Source organism: Hypomesus nipponensis, chromosome 3, assembly GCF_054491055.1.
Source record: "Hypomesus nipponensis isolate SF chromosome 3, ASM5449105v1, whole genome shotgun sequence".
Lineage (NCBI taxonomy): Eukaryota > Metazoa > Chordata > Actinopteri > Osmeriformes > Osmeridae > Hypomesus > Hypomesus nipponensis.
In genome coordinates this window covers 7,589,846-7,605,000 of record NC_140363.1, presented here as the reverse complement: position 1 = coordinate 7,605,000, position 15,155 = coordinate 7,589,846, and the positions used below count along the sequence as shown (strand labels likewise).

The following is a 15,155-nucleotide window of genomic DNA, read 5'->3' as shown; positions in this document are numbered from 1 at the left end:
GGGGGGTGAAACCTTAAAGGGGGACCCCCCGAGAGGCGGTGGAATAGAAGCTAGGTGGTTTTATTTTAGTTTTACAGCAGCTGTTTCCGGCCTGGTCTACCGGGAGGTGGGAGTATAATTATCCAATTAATTTGGTTCCCCCAATTTATAGTCAGGGGAGTGTGTACAGTACGGCGTGTTCATGTGGCAGTGTGTTCCTGTGTGTGAGACACTGTCTGTCTGCGGGTATGCAATGCAGGTTTGTGTGTGGGTGGGTGTGTGTGTGTGTGACTGTCATGATTAAATCTGTTGTCAAAGGCCCAGGGACCTCTCTTCATTAACCCCCCGCTCAGCCTCCATTACAGATGAGGACCTTTTGTGCGGGAGACGGTCGGGCTCGTTTAGTACCTGTTCGAAACGGAACCGACGGAACCGAGCCATAACAAGGGACGGCGCTCCGTCTGGCCCATTCTCCCTGACGTTCCTCCGTCTTTCTCCCCGTATCATTTTCTCTTCGTCTCTCTCTCTCTCTCTTCTCCTCCCCCTTTCCCCCTCTCCCTGATGTATACCCACCATCGGGTGATGTGTGCCTCGAGTGTTTGTGTGTCCGGCACGTGTGCGCGGTGACGTCTTTGTGTGTGTGCGCGTGTGTGGGTCTGGTGTTATCGAGCTGGGATTGAGCAGCGCTGCTCTCAATTAGCAGTGAGATTGACTGCCGGTCCTCATTCGCTCTCCATCCTTTCAGACACTTTTTAGGCTCGCACACTCGGGGCAGCGTGCTCCATTGTGCGAGTGCCGAATTTGGATTTACACACCCAGACCGTCATTCGGTCGGTTGAATTCTGCTCCACTTGTGTGTGTGTGCATGTCAAAGCGAAAGATTGCGCAAATTCGTTTTATTTGGTGCCTGTGTGAACGAGAGAGATGCGGTGTTGTGTTTCATGCTTCGTGTGTGCTTGCAAACGAGTGTGTGGGTGCATGCATATCCTAGCACACAAAGATTGGAGCACTCTTAATGCCTATCAATAGTTAATCCGCATCAATAGTTGATGATATCTTTCAGACAAGCGCACCCGAATAATGCCAGTCTGGAATAATACATGTGTACATTACCATATCCTGAAAGACAGGGCAACTAGACTGCACCGTCTGAGTCATCGTCACCCACACATAAACACAAACACACACAAACACACACACACAAAGTCATACCACCTCCACCTAATCAAAGGGTTCACACAACTCTCCATCCCCCACTGTGTCCTACTCAAACGCACACACACACAAGTGCTGATAGACACAAATCAACTCCTGACTACAGCATGTGTCTGTCACTAGGTCGAGGCTTCCTGAAGCATGAGGACTTCCAGACGGCTTTCAAACAAGTGGCCCCTGCCCTCCCTGAAAGAACTGCACTGGAAGCTTTCAGGTGGGAACGCCGAGCGGGAACGTGTGAGGGGAACGTGTAAGGGGAACGTGTAAGGGGAACGTGTAAGGGGAACGTGTAAGGGGAACGTGTAAGGGGAACGTGTAAGGGGAACGTGTAAGGGGAACGTGTAAGGGGAACGTGTAAGGGGAACGTCTGTGGAGAGCATCTAAAGGAAAGTCTGAGGGCAAACGTCTCAAGATAAATGCGGGCCCCGGGCCGCCTGCATCCACGTGGCTTCAGAGAGGTTGATACCATTCATGAGATTCACAACACAGGCCTGCATAGAAATGCACAAACACCCTGGCGCTCTGAAATCTGATTCAGTTGGCTCTTGTCGGCCAGAACTACCTTTCGTAGTTTCGCATCTATTTGACACTCGTCACTTGACCCGAGGTGGGATGAAAAGAGTGTTTGTGGTAGACGGCAGACGGCAGACCGCAGGCCAGCCCTGGCCTCTTTCTCCGAGGGCAGGAAGGCAGGTGTATGGCGTGCAGTCACAGGTCACAGTTTTGGCTATTGCGTCAGGAAAATTTGAACCCGCGACTCGTTTCGAATTGGTGGCCTCTCTCTGCTATCTACTGTATCTTTCCAACAGCTGGAGAGCTGTAGGTCCCATTGATGCTTTACCTCTCAGTCACCTTTGATGCTGGGAATATGGCGAGCCAGCCGGGAGGAGGGGGACACGGAGGGCGAGCGAGGAAGGAAGAAGCCAAGCAGAGGAGAGAGGAAAATGCGGTTTGCAAAAAGTGGGGAAACAAACCCCTCAAAAAATCTATTTGAGATCTGAGAAGATAGTGTGTGTGTGTGAAGTTTATCGGCTTGCCCAGGGCTGTGTTTAGTCCAGATTATCACTCCAAAGTGATAAATAATAACACTTGCCCAGAGGGAGAGGGAGGGAGAGGGAGGGAGGGATAGAAAGAGGTATCTAGGGGTGAGTGAGAGAGAGAGAAAATGCCGGAGTTCCTCCTAAAAGAGCCTCCAGACTAGCGGTTTCCGTGTGTGCGCTCCTGTGCACTTTTGCGGATATGATTATTTGGTCATGTTTACTGCTTATGTGTGTATTTGATAGCCGATGATATTGAGAAATTGTGTGAAGAAGAAAGGGTTTTGGCCACATTTCTATCTGGGCACAAGCAAGGACAAGATGTATCTACAAGGGCTTTTTATCTTGAACATGAGATGGGACAAACATACAGTAGGGTTATAACAACATGCACAGGATTGTTTTAGTTTTTTTTGCAAAATTGTGTTTGAGCAACGTAAAGGCACATCTTTTCCAAATAATTCAACTAATCCACTCAAAGAAAAAAACTTTCTGTCCATTTTGGTGTGTTTGAATGTGCATTTGTTCCTGTCTTTTCATGAGAAACGGCTAAACACTATACCTGTTCTTTGTCATGACCATTGCAGAGCGAGGGAGGTCTGCTCAGGCTTTTACACCATAACTCACTCACACCTTCTCACTTTGTATTTTTTTCATTTTGAAAGCACTGCACACATTACGATGCACCTACACCCTTCTCTCAAACTGTCATTCGATTCCTCACAGACACACACCGCGCGCACGCACTCTCAGAGACACACACACACACGCTCAGACACACACACACACGCACACATGCTCACAGACACACACGCACACATTAACGGCGCCCGTCCGCCACCTCTTTTACACGCTCCAGATTTACGGCCGTGCAACGACACAGCCGCGCTCTCGCAGCCTGCCGCTAACTCGGTAACTGGCGAGCACGCCCCGGCTCCTGTCGCCATGGCAACGAGGCCACGCAGCCGCTGCTGGCGACTGCCATCGCACGCTGGAGGGGTTCTCCTGCAGTTGTTTATATCCTCTCTCTCTCTCTCTCTCTCTTCATTCCTCCGTCCAGCTTTTGGTCTCTTTCCCTCGCATTCCTTTGTCCCCTCTCTTTCGCTCTCCCTCTCTCCGTCTTACTTTCTCTCCTTCGTCTGGGTTCACTCTCCCCTTTTTCCCCGTGTTTTGTCGAGCCCCGCCGTGCATTCTACCTCTCACCCACCACCTCCCCCTCCCCCTTTCTTGCTTTCTTCACTGTTTCCAGAGCAACTATCAGTCATCGCTGCTCTGTTAAACACCTGACACTGTGCCCGCTTTCTCTGAGAGAGGAGGGCGAAAGAACCGGGAGGGAATCTTTTTCTCTCTCTGCTTTCTCACCATCTCGCATTGTTGCCATCTCTCCCCTCTTTCCTCTTTCCACCCAGTTTCTCCTTCTCTCTCTTTCTTTGTATTTCCTTCTGTTTCCCTGTCTCTTCTTTCCCCCTCTCTCTCTTTTTATGCCTCTCTCTTTCACTCACTTCCTGTCTTTCTGTCTTTTTTCTTTTTTTTCTCTCATTCTTGTTTCCCCTCGCCTTCTTTCTCTCATTCCACCATGTTCTCTCTCTCTCTCTCTCTCTGTCTCTCTCTCTCTCTCTCTCTCTCTCTCTCTCTGTTTCTCTCTATCTCTCTCTCTCTCTCTCTCTCTCTCTCTCTGTCTCTCTCTATCTCTCTGTCTCTCTCTCTCTTTCTCTCCTTCTGCTCTCTTCTTGCCTCACCTTGTTTCAGGCTTTGTGTGTCCCCATCTGCAGTCTCCGTGCCTCAGTTCAGCCTTATGGTAGCCCGCCATCCACGGTCCACCCAAAGGCGATGAGCCAGACAGAGAGAGAATGAGTGCGGTAGGGGAGGGGTGCACAGGTTGGGGGGGGTGGGGGGGATGGTGAGAGGAATGAGGAACATTTTCTAAAGACATTCTTGCTTAACCCCCCCCCCCCCCCACACACACACACACACACACTCTCCCCGACACTGTTTTACAGCTCTGTCCTTGTCAACCTTGGCCCGATTCCATATCAAACCCCTGCCCTCTTCTCATTACCCCTAGCCTAGGGCCAGGAGATGACTACAGACAGCATAGCAGACATGGCGGCCATTATTTAGGGGTTCCCTAATAACACGAGCATTCAGTTAATTTCGTTTTTTTTTATGGGCCTAAACATTTGTTGTGTTCACACTTTTCATCCTAGGTATGAACACAAGAGACACTAGAAAGGTAAAAGCATATCCACCAAACATCCACTCACTGGGAACTGAGGAGAGGAACATGACTTGAAAATGGCCGTTGCAACGGTTTTTCTCAAGTCTTCTTTTGGGGGGGAGGGAATTCATCGCAGGTCTGTCCAACTCCTCAAGGGCTCTTCATCTCTCAAGCCTCCCCCCTTTCTAATTAGTGTCATACTTAGGCATTAGAAGCCATGGTACATATGGGTCCCTAGCCAGCCAGTGACATTAAGCGCTCAATTAAGAGCAACGGAGAGGCGAAAGATTTTCAGACACTTTTGGCCCCTGAGGGGACCACCATAGCCAACTGATAGCTAACCTGTCTTCAAGGAAAGTTCTCCTGTGAAGCAGTACAGCATTCCGGACTTCTGGTGATATTAGGTAAGATATGACAGCCTCAGTTGTGGGGTTTAGATCCTTTTTTTGTCACAATCACGTTGATTCCAACATCTGACACTGGAAACCTAAATGAATTGCGTGGAAAGCAGATAATGGTGAGCGCTTTCATGTTTGTCAACGGCAGGCGCGGAAACAGATTTGTTATATCTGCAGAGCACAGCTCTTGAGCGTTTATGTTGTTAGCAGTTGTTTACTGTGTGTGTGTGTGTGTGTGTGTATGGACACACTCCTCTGTGTGGAGTGTGTGCGCGCAAACTTATCTCTTTGATGGCCTCCTAATCGTTCGAAATGGAGTTTGAGGAATTAATCAAGCGTTCTTTAATTAAACTTCTTGGCGGCTCGTACCCCATTTAACCACACAGAGGAGGGACACGCGGAAACATGCATGCAAATGTGTTTCCACCAACTCTCTCCCCTCTAAGCTATAATAGGAGGTTACTCGGAGTACCATCCCAAACTTTAGGCCCCTCCCCCCCCTCCCCTCCCCTCCCTATTCCTCTTTCCCCTTCTTTTCTCAGACAGCCTACATTCCTTTTTCCACTTTGTATCTCTTTCACATTTCCTAACCCTCTTCCCCTCTTTAAGTGTTCTCTGTACGGTTTCAATTGAGTTACAGACAATGGAAGACCCTCCACAGGACTGTCTGGGAGCGTGATAAGGGAGGTGGGGTGGAGAGGTAGGTGTAAGACTTCCACAGGGGGGGGGGAGAAAGAAAGGAGACCTCACATATAGATATCCCTGTTGAAGGACATCCCCAAAAGTGTCTCTCTTCGTGACAGAATTTGTGCCAACTTCAGAATGACGAATGATATGATATTTCCGACTGTAGGATTAAGAAATTCATATTGGGAACCACCAAGTTGGTCGAACGACTGGACCCAGAGAAGCATATCAGTCCAGAGGTGCATGACCAGGTATACCAACATACAGTACCTGTAGTTGTCAAATAAACTGGGAATGGAACATATTAGAGAAGCATGAGTATGGAACAGAGACAAGAAAAAAGCAAACGAGAGGGAGGAGATAGAAGGTGATGACTGATCAGTAGCGGATAAGGTTTCTCCCCTCGGTGTGAGTGCACCTACGCTACATTTAGAGTTTGCCCTTGCTTTAGCCCCCGTATCACTGGGTCATTACAGTGCCTTTGTAGGAGCTCCCTGGATGGCACACAGACGCAGACACAGACACAGACGCAGACACAGACGCAGACACAGACACACAGACACACACAGACGCAGACACACACACAGACGCAGACACAGACACACAGACACACACAGACGCAGACACAGACACAGACACACACACACAGACACAGACACACACAGACGCAGACGCACACACAGACACACACAGACACAGACACACAGACACACACACACAGACGCAGACACACACACAGACACACACACACACACATACACAGACACAGACACAGACAAGTGTGTGCTGAGGATGGCAGGAGCTCATCCCTTAGAGGAGATGTTGCCATTCTTTCATTCATCCAACACACAGATTGTCTTCATTTAGAATCTGCTTTGCCTCAAGCCTCATCTCTACCCTGGTCAGTCATACAGGACATCCTGTTTGTTTAATCACAATTTGAATTTGCATATTTACTCAACCCCCCCTACCCTCCCCTCCTTTTAAATTATCGCTCAGTTTTGCAGATATGTGCTCGATCTCTCTGTCTCTCACATCCTTTCAGATTTATCGCCATTCCATCGCTCCGTAATCTTTTGATAAATGCCATTTTTTGCCGTTACCTGCTGACTCTCCAGCCAGCAGCCAAATGATTCGCTGCATTAAAATGGATATTTAAATCTATTTCCAGCAAATCTTGTTTGCCCGGTAGCTACATTTATGTGGATAGCTATATCGTTTTTTTTCTTTCTTCTTCATCCACCTGGATGAGTCAAACCATGGGCCATGTACTTCCTGCCCTCAATCTGTGTGCACGTCACGACAACTCCTCTGTTATCCTCTGCCCCTTAATTGATTGGTTGATATCAGTGGTTGGTCTGACGCTGCGGTTAATTGATTGGTGCGACTCCGCTGATGGCCCTGAAGTCTAATCTTGATTAGAGAGGAGGGAAAGCGTATTTCAGAAGCTGAAATGAAACAGTTTAGACGGCGGCTCTAAATGGTATGGTTGATCACTTTGTTGCTCTTGCTTCGTTTCAATTGGTAAGCATTTTTTGGGGAATATATCATTTGTCTTCATTATATATCCACATGCTCACTCACTCTCTCTCTCTCTCACACACACACACACACGCACACACACAGTTTGATAAGGGATGATAGGTGAACCGAAATGAGGTTAAACCTCTGGGAGTTGCTCAGTCTACTGTAAGGAGAACCTATGATGATTGCGCCAGCCATCACTGACATCCTTCTACCTTGCATGAATTATAATGAGGTATGTGTGTATGTGCGTTTTGTGTGTGTGTTTGGTAGGTAGCCTATATCCATGTGTTTTTGCGAGTTGACATGCCTCTGCATTTGCACTATTTACAGTATACAGTTTCATGCACCGTTTCCTACAACGCGTGTGTGTTTAATAGGTGTGAGACACGATAACAAGGATCATGCTGTTTACCTGACTCGTGGTTTTAAGTTCTCTTTCTCACTTTGTCTCTCTGTCCCCCCCCCTCCAGCCTCTCTCTCTCTCTCCCTCCCCCCTCCACTCTCTCCACCGAGGAGAAAGGAAAAGCATTACAAACCAGCATGAAGCTGCCGTATTCTCCCATCTGATGAGTAGATCGGAGAGCCCGATAGGAATTAGCTACACATATCCCGTAGGTCCTTAATCGGTAACAAAAGTGAAAGGGGGGGGGGGGGGCAAATGTTCCACTCTTTATCAAGCTCCGTTGCCATTAGCCACAGTGATTGGCTCAGGTTGCCGCATGAAGCGATTGGACACGAGTGACGTCTACGTTTTGTCCCCTCGTTCAATCTGTCCCTCTCGCTGTCCCTCTCTCTGTCCTCCATTCCCTTACCCTCTCTCTCTCGTCTCTAATCTTACCTGTGGGGAAAGATGCTTATCAAAGGGAATGATTGGAGGTACCCCGGAGGTAGAAGGGATTAAAAAGAAACAAATACATTATTAAATAAGAAAGGAGGGCATCACATCTGGTCTTTCCGTGTCTCTGAGAGAGAGAGGTCAGCAGTGATAAAGCAAACGTGTCCAAAAAAGGAAAGTACCTGTGAGCTTTGTTTGTCAATGGCTGTGCTTAAGCGCAGACCGTGTGGCGTAAGAGTGACTTCCTTTGTGTGTGTGTAAGAGAGAGTGAGTATCCTTTGATGCTGAACAGAAGAGATGGCAGGGATGTGACCTGCGCTGGGCAGTCGCTGCGTGCGTCTCTTCACTTCTTGTCTGGTCTTGGCATGCCACACACACACACACACACACTGTCTCTATCAGAAACTCCAGGACAAACAGTTCTTCGAGTTCCTCGAAAATACATACCCATGTCTACTTAGGGTTGCTGGGCAAGAATCAGTCCAGCAAGCTTAACAGAGAAAGATACCGTGGTTTCCAGAAAGGGAATTGTCCAGTTCTTCCTTCTCCTGCTTACTCACACATGTTGTGCACAGGCAAGCGTACATGGCAGTCACGCACTCACGGAAAGGAAGCTCCTCTGTTTGATGTTTCATTCTTAAGGCTCTGTATGAAGAGCACTCTCTCCAATGCCACAGTTGACATTTGCCGTTACACTTCTTTGAACAAGAAGTACTTGAGCCTTTCATAATGTCCCTCTTACGGGGTGTGTGTGTCTATGGGTATGTATGAATGTGTGTGCGTGTGCACTTGCCTATGTTAATGTGTGTGTGTGTCTGTGTGTGTGTGTTTGTAATGTGCAAAGCTTCTAAGAGGGCGGCCAAGGGCTTGGAGGGCTGTCCAGGCCACTTGAGTCACACTTCCTCAGAATTGAAGGACTTAAGCAGAAAAAAAAAAGAATCAAAGTACTCGCTCCCGTGTGCCCTGTGGGGTCTACAATGAAGAATCTAGCAACGCAACCAACTGAAAATCAGGGGTTATACAGCTTCAGAGGTTGTGTTTTTTTTTCAATTCAATATTTCTCCCCCTCATGCAAAAAATAGCCTCCTCCTCTCATGTCCTCCTCTCTCATTGTGGCCCTTCCTTTCTCTTTCCTCTTTATTTCCCTCGCTTTCATCCCCCCTCATTTTCTCTCTCTCTCCCTCCCTCCGTAAGCTGCTCTCCCAGAGGAGTGGTGGCCGTGTCTTTGATCTCGCCAGGAGGTCTATGCTGATTGGCTAATTCTGCTTGGTCAGTGTCACGCGGCCTCGGCGCCGTTTGAGATGCTCGTCCTCCGAAGGTCAGTCGCCTCCTGCTCCTCCCCAGAGAGGAGAGGACGGAGGGATGAGGTATGGAGGCGCCGGGCTGAAACAGGGTTTGGCCACAGCTTTGGCCTGCGCCCGTTGCGTGTGGTGGGGTCTCAAATGAAGAGCGCGTTCCTTGTTGATGGTAGCGAGCTACTGCGGCACCTCCTTAACGTTCATTTCAACATTGTCTTGACATGGTTCAACACTGCTTTATTCCGATGAGGGTTTCACGAAAGGAATATGTAAAACTAAAATTTGGGGAAGACAACTGGCACCACTTATCCACAACAAGCCTAGCTACCAGTAAACTATGTAGCAAGTAAGGCTTAACCAGTACCAAACTGGATCTCAAAATGCTATGCTAAAATGTTTTACATTTGCATTTACATGTATTCATTCAGCAGACGCTTTTATCCAAAGCGACTTCCAAGAGAGAGCTTTACAAAGTGCATAGGTCACTGATAATAACAACAACATTGCCCCAAAGCATTGCGGGTAGCCAAAACAAGAAGCACACATTGTGAACAACCAAAAAATGAGTGCCAAAAGGAAAAACCATAAGAGCATGTAGTTAAGCAAGTTACAATTAAACAACACGAATATCTAAGTGCAAGTGTACCTGTAGAAAAGCAAGCAACAGTAAAATAGAATAAAAATACGATTTTTGTTAGCTTGTGGTGCACAAATGTACAGTTTATTCACTGCACCTACTACTAACACTATTTGTACGTTGCTTTGAACCAAAGAGTCTGCTAAATGAACATGTGCGTAATACATGTACTTTTTTTAAGTGCACTTATAATTATAAGTGCCTCAAAATTAATTTTTAAGGGAACCAGTCCTTTCCACTGATTCACCATCCAAGGCAGTTCGCAGCATCCTGGGTGTTCAACTGGACACGCTCTATCGACCTTTCTCCTCAACTGCTGTTCGAGGACTATCGTCTTTGGCGAATGTTGAGATACTAAGCAATTAGATGGTGTGTTGAATTTTGCTGTGTTCAAAACAGACTAAGAAGCTTGGCGGACACTCATCATTTGGGTTGGAGTCAGTTGGCCCTGCCACTGTTGCCGGCCGTGAGAGAAGGGAGGTCTTACACAAAATACCCTTCCTTTCAACAGTTTTTTTTTTCTTCTTCCCAACGTTTCTTTCTGGCAATGTCATAAAGTTGCAGACGGAAACGTGACAGATTACAAGGAAGACTGTTCAATTCTACGACATCTATGACTACTACAGCTCAGATTTCGGTGTTTTGTTCCAGCAAGTTGCTGGAACTAGGCGAGAGATGTTCACGAGCGTCGGGATATCTTGGCCAGTGTAAGTGCGTTTGCACATACCATGCACATGCCACGTGTACCCGACATCACACACAGACACAGACACCTCAGTCAACGAGGCGGAGGATGGCGGGGAGGGGGGGGGGGGGTCCTGTATGTGTGCGTGTGTGAAAGTGTTGCCATAGTAGCCCTTGGAACTAGAGCCTCCAGTAGTCCACCTGCCACGTCCTCTTGTCTTGCTCCCTGCCCAAGAGGCCACAACAGGAGCACTTCAATCAACCCTCCTCACTACCAACCCCCCCACACCCCCCGCCTCCTCACTGAATCTCTCCCTCATACGGTCAAACCGCTATCTCCTTCGCTCTACGCGCTCCTCCTCCTCTCCACCTCTTTATCCTGCCGTGGTCGGCTCTCTCCCTCCTCTTCAGCCCCCACCCCCCTCTCTTATCATCGCACTGGTCTTCCCCTCCTCTCCCCCCGGACTCCTCCGCCGACTCTCTACTCTACTACACCTCTGTCCTTTTTTCATCCCAAACCCCTTCCCCCCCCCCCGCCCTCACTCCTCTCCTCTCCACAGTCTCGTTGGTTCGGTGTAAGACCCTGAACTGGCTCTAAAGGAGCTCAGCTTTTGGGCTATGCAGCGTACAGCTTAATATCGACATTTGTTTTCACCTTGAAACACTGCTGACGTGTCAGACATGAGATGCCTCCACACATTACGGCCTCCTCACCTTAGTGACACAGATCCCTTCCACTCAACAGAATGGGGTGTGTTCCTCGATGCAGACAGATATTGGCAGGCTTCAGAGTTGAGCTTCAGCGACTCTTGACGGGAGGGCATTTTTCACAGCTTGAGGGTTACGCGAAAGCTGATTTACATGTGTAAATAATGTATATGCTGTGAACCCGTCTCAGTAGTGAGAGCAAAAGGGGGGTAGACCATAAAAGGAAACATTTGTGTTGTTAAATGTTTTTCGAGGACTGCTCTGCACTGCGTGTGCGTGTATGTAATACAGGCTACTAGAACAAATCTGTAAGCCTGACTTTATTGGCAGCCAAGAGAAAGCCATGGTCAAGTAACCCCCAGTAATCATCTTGGGGTTAAACATCATTACAATTGCCTCAATTCAGGAGTAGAATGCAAAAAGAAATCAAAACTATGTCATACAAAGCAATTTAGATTTTTTCTTTTGAGGGGGGGGGGGGGGGGGGTTTGGTCTCAGAAGCCAATAGCTAAGAAGTCACCGCAGAGCTATGGGATTCTCAAAGGAGGAGGAAAAGATAACTCATGTGGACAACGACAATATGCTTATTATTACTATTCTGGAGAAGTCTTGCCCCAGTTTAAAACAGGATTTGGTGACAGGGAGCTTTAGTGTGTGCCGGCTGGCTAGCTGTATGAGCTGTTGTCTTGGAAACAAGAGTTGGGAGCGAGCTGTTGAGGTGCTCTTGCCATGGAGTATTTGTGTGTGTGTGTGTGTGTGTGTGTGTGTTTGACTGAAATAGATACACCAATGATATGGGTGTGTAAAACTCTCGACACGCGCGTACACTCGTACATAGGCGTCCGCTCGTTGTGAACTGTATGCGCACACACACATATGTGTCCCCTGTTCTCCTGGACAGAGGGAAGAAACCCACTCAATTGTGCGATTAATCCATCGAACAGAACCATGGTAACAGTGAGCTGGCTGGCTGTGATAATAAAGACCGCTCTCCCAGAGGAGGGGGCAAACTGTGTGTGAATGCTTACAGTGTGTGTGTATGTGTGTGTGTGTGTGGGGGGGGGGGGACGACAAACTAGACTTGTTTGTCCATAGACATTTTGATGTGTGATGTTGGTAGATAAAAAGGTGCGATTGTTCTAGGTGGTTTGTGGTACTCGGCGTGTGTGTGGGGGCGTGTGTGTGTGTGTATGTGTGTGAGAGAGAGGCGCCTGGTAGTCCCCTTGTTTTTTTTGGTTGTGTGTATGCTCCGCTCTGAGAGGTTGAAGGAGAGAGTCAAAGACAAGGGAGGGAGGATTACAAAGTTGGTTAGACCAGTGGAGACAAAGAGACACACTTCCTATGTGCTTATGTTAATGACAATTTGCAGCTCTAGGAGCATTGTCTGTTCATAACTTATTTTATTATTCATACAGAAAGACAAAAACAATCATATAAGAGCCCGTAGAGCTTCTACAAATTCATAGAAAATATTCACACACCTGTGTCCTGAATGTGTAGTCACGGAAATATATATATTTTCTTTCCACATTTGCAATCCACTATGGCACACCAAGCCGGGATAAGTTTCTTCCAAAAGCTTTGTTGCCCTTGCTGCGGCTCACCAGGTGACGTTAATGAAGTCTGTGAGGGTTCGGGGCTTGGGCCTCGGGGGGGAACATTGAGATGAGGCCTAAATGACCTCATCCCAAATCAAGTCGTTAACTGACCTCAAGTTCAAAGCTAGTGAAAAGGCAACCTCGCTCAACCAACCAGAAGCTCCAACGAGGTGAAAGGTGAAGCCAGGCGAAGCTGGTAATTGGCGGATACTCAAACATAGCATGAAATGGGAAGGTTGTCTGATGTGCTGGCAAAACGCGCTGAATGTCTGATGTGGTTTCAAATGAAAAGTTTCAAATGTACAGCTTTTTCTGCCCGTGGTAATGTTTGGATGGGAAGAGTGCAACTTATTCCAATATTGGGGGAGGGGGGGGGGGGGTCACATCCGGTTCCTATGCCAATGACTAATCTACCAAAACAGAGCTTTTGGAAGAAACTCTCCCTGGCTTGGTGTGCCATAGCAAATCAAAAAAGCGACCGTCAGTATCCAATCTCTTTGGTGGCAAACAATTGCTTTGTCTTCTGTTTGGTACTCCTGCTTCGTAGAACCATCCAAAGACAATGAATTCTGCTCTCCATCTTGAATAGCGAAACCTGGTGTCATCCTTATCAGGAACATTCCCAGTGACACCCACTTGGAGAGAGACAGCGAGGGAGAGGTGGCCAGTTCCTGAACACAAACGAGACATGAAGGGGGTCCAATCAGAGATCAGTCAATGCACCTGTATCCCCTAGACGTGTCCTAGGATCGCAGAGTACGTATGTAGCAGGTATAGAGGCCTAGTCTTATCAGTATAAGCTATCTTTACTAGGCCTGTCCATACTGTTGTTAGATAAGACACGACCATCTCGCTGACCCATACTTTATGAGAGCACTTCTGTGTGTCTATTTACATTTCAGATATGGCATGATTCATTTTGAATGTATCGGTTTTGAATCTGAAATACTAAAGTGCTTTGGGCCTCATTCTCTGGAGGTACACAACCCTCAACCTTGATTCTACTTTTCGAAACCTCTCCAGTGGCACCTTCATCTTGCAGTTTACGTTGCCCCCGACCCCCCCACCCCTCGGTATAATCACGTTATTTGCTTATCTGTCATATTGATGTGGTGCAGTATACCTACAGGGGTGCTGAGAAATGGCAAACCAGAGCTGAACGCGAGGTCTGTGTGTGTGTGTGTCTGTATCAGTGTGGAAGCACTCAGCAAATATGGGTGGGAGACAGAAAGGTCTGCCATAGCCTCTTCGGGGACCAAAGCTGGATGTGAGAGACTTGTTTCTCTGACAGGTGTGTGTGTATAGGGGTACTTTTATGCATCCGAGCGTGCGTGTGTGTGTTCGTGTGTGCATGTCTGCGCGCGTGCCCTGGGATGCCCTAAGCGGCAGTCCAGACCACTGAATCTTTTATTCATTCACTTCCAAGAATACATTTTTCATCTGCCTGGACAAAGCTGAACAGAGTGTGTGTGTGTGCGTGTGCGCAAGAGAGAGCGAGAAAGAAAAAGCACGAGGCCATATTTGCATGGCAGAGCGTTCGCGTGTGGCGGTGTGTGTGTCGGAGGTGGTTTGTCTTTGTTTTCATTTCTGCGTTTGGCAGGTAGGAAGTGTGTCAGCGTCACGGACAAACAAGAGTGCGTGGCGGTGGTCGAAGGCCAGATTTAGCGCCTCTCCTACAGGTACCTGGTGTGTGCAGAGCTAGAGGGCCCTGGGTCGCATAGCACGAGCTATCAGCTTTCCTCTCGACGACAAGGCTCACAAGTAGCTTTTTGAAAGTACGTGTGAAAGTGCCCCTGTTTGTGTATTTGTGTGTCTGAATCAGTGTGTCTTTGTGTGTGTGTGTCTGTGTGTGCCTGTGTATAGCACAGGCAGTGCAACTTTTCTGCGTTTCTTTGTATATGGTTGATATCAAACACTTTGCCTTCAGCGCTTGGATCAGACACTGATTAGGCGCCTGCCGCGCGTTTGACGATGGTCGCAGGTTATCGTCAAGGAGACACGTGCTTCCTCTTATCCCCACGGCAACTGGTGCTCGAGCATACTGTGTGTGTGTGTGTCTCGTTGAGAGGTTTCATTGTGTTGTTCCCAGTCTTCAAAGACAGGAAGACTCCAGCCCCCCTGCTGGGAAGAAGCAAACAAAAATCAGGAGTTTATGTTTCCTGGCTTTGAAACATGCACAACGCACACGCACACGCACGCACACAAACCATTGTGTTTGTTTGGCTCTGAAACAAGTATGACACAAACACGCTCCGTTCTGCCTTTTCTGTGGCTGGCTGGCATGGCCCGCACAAACCCCCCTGTTTACTTTGTTGTTGTTATTGTTTTTGTTGA

The 15,155-nt window shown here is 48.0% G+C and overlaps 1 protein-coding gene across 3 annotated transcripts in view; it reads left to right on the top strand.

Moving 5' to 3' along the window:
- efcab11 (EF-hand calcium binding domain 11) overlaps window positions 1–15,155 on the top strand; it is a 37,472-nt gene that overhangs the window by 4,545 nt on the left and 17,772 nt on the right. For 2 of the 3 annotated variants that reach the window (XM_084674866.1, XM_084674850.1), the window contains one exon: window positions 1,318–1,408. In XM_084674866.1, the coding sequence (XP_084530992.1) occupies window positions 1,318–1,408 (91 nt within the window). Of the gene's footprint in view, window positions 1–1,317; window positions 1,409–13,435; window positions 13,512–15,155 lie in introns of those variants that run through there. The other variant, XM_084674857.1, reaches the window with a different exon arrangement.